At 29.8% G+C, this 5,236-nt stretch overlaps 1 protein-coding gene across 1 annotated transcript in view; it reads right to left on the bottom strand.

The window, feature by feature from the left end:
• Window positions 1–618: 618 nt before the first annotated feature.
• The window catches only part of LOC112517603 (transcription factor bHLH48-like), a 15,967-nt gene continuing 11,349 nt past the window's right edge, over window positions 619–5,236 (bottom strand). The window contains exons 4-6 of the mRNA XM_025124944.1: window positions 1,809–1,877; window positions 1,518–1,589; window positions 619–1,092 (exon numbers count right to left, since the gene is read on the bottom strand). Of these exons, the coding sequence (XP_024980712.1) occupies window positions 868–1,092; window positions 1,518–1,589; window positions 1,809–1,877 (366 nt within the window). The 3' untranslated portion in view covers window positions 619–867. The remainder of the gene's footprint in view (window positions 1,093–1,517; window positions 1,590–1,808; window positions 1,878–5,236) is intronic.

Raw genomic sequence — 5,236 nt, 5'->3', positions numbered from 1 at the left:
TAAGCCGATTAATCCTTATGGTGACCCCCTGTTTTGCAGATAGATCGGAGTCATCGTATTTGAACCTTCATGACCACAAAGAGATTTTTATTCTCCTTGGATTTGACCTGGGACTTCCTGGTACTTTTGACCTTTGGAGCCAAGCTCAAACCAATCAGGCACTGCCCTTATGGTTAATTTATAACTTTTTTATGGCTCTCATTTTGACTTGTCCCATATGTATGTATTTTATGCATGATATGAGTATTGAAATTTGTGTTTACCTTCAATTAAAACATGCATTCTTGAAGCTCCTCTCTACATCACTCACTACAACAATATTGTATTTATAGAACGCCATCAATTGTTAAGTGTTTTAATAGACTATTTTATAAGACTTAATTTGTAGGACCAAAAATTTAAGCGTTCCATTTAAAAGTGTTATAATAAATTTATTGGACACTTTTAATACAAAAAGTCATATAAGCAATTTTATAAACGATCTTTTTTATAGGACACTAGTTTTTATAGGATATTTTTTCAAATAGCGTCCTATAAAATTGCTAATGTGACGCATTGTATAAAAGATGTCCTAAAAAACTTGTTAAAACGGCCTCCAAAAGCGTCCTATAAACTTATTACAACGTTTTTAGATTAGATGCTTTATTTTTTTTGATTTTATAAATGAAGTCTTATAAAACGGTTTATTAGAACGGGTAGCAATTGGTGGCATCCCTATAAAGCCGATTTTATTGTAGTAACTTCTAATCTTCTATAAACCACTCCAAACTTTTCTATACACAATGATCGGCCTTCCATGAGCCGCACCATCTTCATAACTCCATTTTTAGCTGACTCGTGAGCCAAGAAGCTGTCCACAATCGACAATCAGCTCAAACGAACATTCGATCTCTCATCTACATTAAAAAAATCAATTCGGGATTTACCTAAATTGCCTGAACAGTCGTAGCTTAACAGTGAGTTCTCTGGTGTCATCAAAGTATTGATCTCATCATGATACCATACCGGTTGTGTGTTCACTTTTGCTTGTTCGTCGAGACCCCATGATTGTGAGACCATGCCCGTGAAGTTATAATCCATCGGTGATCCACTCTGTAAGATTTCCAACCGAGATGAATAGAACGCAAAAGGCGTAACCTTTAGGGGTAAATGCAATTGGTAAAATTTTGGGCTTGCTAGTTGCCACTTAGAGTTCAGCAGTTCGAGTCCTCTTAGAGGGTTTGTCTAACTATTAACTTCAGGGCCCCATGGGATTAGTTTGAGACGTGCATAATCTGACCTGGATTAACACCCACTATTACCCAAAAAACAGAAGATAAAAAGTGTAAAAAGAGCACTACCCACGAACTAAGATTATCGGCCAATGAATGTTATGCATAAGCTAAAACCGAACAAAATAAACTCAATATATACCATGCAGAGATGTTGCCTAAACCTAGCCCAGAAAGGTTGTTTTCGTAAAGATCGACCTCTGGCTTGCTAAATAAATCAAAAATTCAAGGTGGAGAGATTGTTACCTCTGAAGGAAACAAACTGTCAACGTTTAAACCAATTGTAGGGTAAACAGCAGCCAATTTCATTGATAACAACTGTAGTAAAAATGAAAGTTTAAAAAGAAAAGTAAGTTATAGCAACTTGTCTTTAGCAAGGCATGTTTCACTGACAAGCTATAGCAACAAAAGTCGTCGCTATAAACTGTTTGTGATGATAAATGGACTTATAACAACGACAGAAATCGTCCCTAAAACCTATGTTTTAAAAGATTTGAGTATAAAGAATCATTGAGAAGATTGAATAAGATTATTAACCTCTACTTGAAGTTGCAGGGATTGTACATGATTGATGATCTCGTCGAGCACCATCGCTGTTCCAGCAATCTGCAAATACGAATCATATCTTTAGTAAATTGACAAGTTTTTTGAAATATAATCGCTTAGATGTCGAAGAAATGTGGCAAATATTTCATGCAAGTAGTCATTTGTTATGTATAGAGAGAGTCAGATTCATACGAGAACAATAAGCAAAAAAAAAAAGAGAAAAACAGCTGAATTACATGTGATTTACACTAATTGTTATGTTTTGACAACTCGTCAATAATTTGAATTATTTAAATCCCATGATTTTAGGATCCTCTCTTAATTTTAAACAGTTATTAGTCTCATTATTTTCTCTCTTTCCGTAATTCCTAATTAAAAACCTACAAACCCTCTCTCTCTCTCTCTTCCCTCTCCTTAAAAGAGCAGTTTCTTTATTCAACGCACCAATTCAGCGACCATACAGAAGATTTGTCTACCATCACTTACTATCGTTCCTCATAATCGACTCCACCATATTCAACCCACCACTTCGACAAACACACAACTTTGATGACCATAACACCTAATGTTCACTCTCACCGTCATTCCCCAAAGTCGTCTTTGCCATAAACAAAAGATGTATTGCTTTTGGAGTTAATATTATCAATGAGGAACTCAGAGTTAATAACATTGATGAAGATCCTTTTTCAAGGTTAGGAACTCGATGTATGCAGTGAGTATCATATCGTGTATCTTAGGGTATTACTCATATAGTTGTACAATTGCTATCATGTCGTGTATCTTAGGGTATTACAACGTGTATACAGTGGGTATCAGTGGGTATACAGAGAGAATGATCTTAATTAAACTATAGTGTGTACAATGGGTATCACATTGGAATGTTCATTCCGAAGGGGAGATGAGAGATAAGATTTCTAAAATAACTACAATACCATTTACTTAAAATCAAAATTAGCAAAATTATTAAATTTTTGAATTTAACATTTTGATTTGTGGTTGAAATTGGATCTCACAGATCACACAAAATATTGAGTCTCCCTTAAATGGCCCATATATATATATATGTGTGTGTGTGTGTGTGTGTACATATACATAAACTGCAAACCAAATTATTAGTACAAACCATGAAAACTGCATTCAACCAATCATATTTTTTTCTTTTTTTTAATCATGAGAGTTGATAAATTATTTTGATTGTGGAAGACATTAATTATGAACATTATCATCTTCATTCTCTTAATTTTAGTAAACAAATTTCATCAAAATGAAAAATGCATGAAACAATTTAATTTTTACTTAAAAACAAAAATATATGAAACAATTTCATCAAGAAATGAATTATTTGGAATAATTTCATCATATTAAACAACTTCATGAAAAAGTTTCACTAAATTAAATAATAAAATCGACAGTTTTCACGATTTCTACTAATGGCTTGATTTGCATTTTATCCATCTCGTGTGTGTGTGTTTGTATGTGTGTGTGTATGTGTATATATATATATATATATAGAGAGAGAGAGAGAGAGAGAGAGAGAGAGAAATAACAATTCAAATACAAACCATGGAAATATTATCAACTATATAAACCAATCTCAACCGTCCATCTATTTTTACAAATAATTGGTTTAATAAATATATAGATTATTTTCTAATATAAAGTGTTGATTATAATTAATGAACTCTAATCATATTTCATAAACATTTAAATGATAATAAATAAACCTTCAACATTTTCATAAATATTTTAACTGATTCCTTTGTATGGTTTTAGAGGCGTAAATGATGTGAATTGAATTCGAGTATTGAAATACACAACTCGAACTCGATAGTCATTTCTCAAACTTGAACTCGTTTGAAGCTCGAACTCGAATCAAGTTCGAACCAAGCTCATCCATTGAAATTTATGAAATCGGTAGTCTCTTATAAATTATAAAACTCAAGGTGTTCTCTTGAAATTTCTAAAACTAAAGGGATGTACCTCAAACTTCATCATAAAAAAAAAAAACAAAATTACAAACTCCACTCACCTCCCTTTCTTTTTATAACACTTTTCACCCTTCTTTTATTATCTTTCTTTCAATGTGGGACAACTTCACTAAACACTCTTATAGTTTTTTTTTCTCTTTTTTTAATTATGATTTTAATTTTAAAAAAATAATGATTGATTAGTTTTTATAGTTAAAAAATGCTCAATTTTTGTTTAAATATCTAAAATTATAAGACATTTTTATCATATTATATTTTACAAATTACATTGTAAAAAAACTGATTACAGTTTAAACCTAATTATATTTAAAAAAATCAAGTATCTCACAAGCTTTTCGAGTCGAGTATTGCTCGATTCAACTTGTTAATATGTTTTTACTTTTTATAGGGAAAAAAGACAAAATAGTAGGTAAGAGGTTAAAATGACCCCTGAGTCAACGAAGTTAACAAATGCGTTAATCAGAGGGACCATGACCAAAACAAACTGAATACCACAAGAACCAGATCCAAAAGAAACATACCATAGAGGTCGTAGTAAAAGAAAATATCAAAACACAAGGATCAAATCCACAATTCACTCTAAAACTAATTTAATAGTTTTTTTTTTAATTTTTCATTTTTTTGTAATTTTCTATACATGTTCTTATATTTTGCTACAGTGAGTTTAATTTTAATGTATATAATTATCTCATTTTAAATATAAAGAATTCAAATGTTGCTTATTTCAATTTTTTAATTATTGCCCTACATGAGTACAATTTTTCAAACTGAATGTTTGAATTCATATAACTAAATGATAAATATAATAAAATACATGATAAATATCTCATTTTAAATATAAATAATTTAGAATATAAGTAGGATAATCATTGAGTTTTAACAGAATAGTTAGTTATTATCTTTATAAAAAATTACATTATCTATACTATATTATAAAGCATTTGGCTAAAACTCTTAAAAACTCTTATAACTCTTAAAAACTCTTAAAACTCTTAAACTCGTTTATCCCTAAACGATTTCATCCCATATTTGAATTCGTGTAACTAACTGCAAATAAACACAATCAAATACAGGATAAACATCTCATTTTAAATATAAAAAATCTAAAATATAATTAATATAATCATTAAATTCTAACAGAATACTTAATTATTATCTTTATAAAATTTATAATATTAAAGCATTTGACAAAAACTTTTAAAAACGATTTTTTATGCACAAATACTGATATTGATGCATATTACTTAAAATTTAAGATTACAAATAAATTGTGCATTAGTATAACTTATTAAAGCTCCATACTTGAATTCGTCTAACTAACTGCAGATAAACATAATCAAACATATTAGATAAACATCTCATTTTAAATATAAAAAATCTAAAATATAATTAGGATAATCATTGATAACTAACAGAATACTTAGTTATTAT

Source organism: Cynara cardunculus (genome assembly GCF_001531365.2).
Source record: "Cynara cardunculus var. scolymus isolate 2C chromosome LG 9, CcrdV1, whole genome shotgun sequence".
Classification (NCBI taxonomy): Eukaryota; Viridiplantae; Streptophyta; class Magnoliopsida; order Asterales; family Asteraceae; genus Cynara; species Cynara cardunculus.
This window is presented reverse-complemented; position numbering and strand designations above follow the sequence as displayed.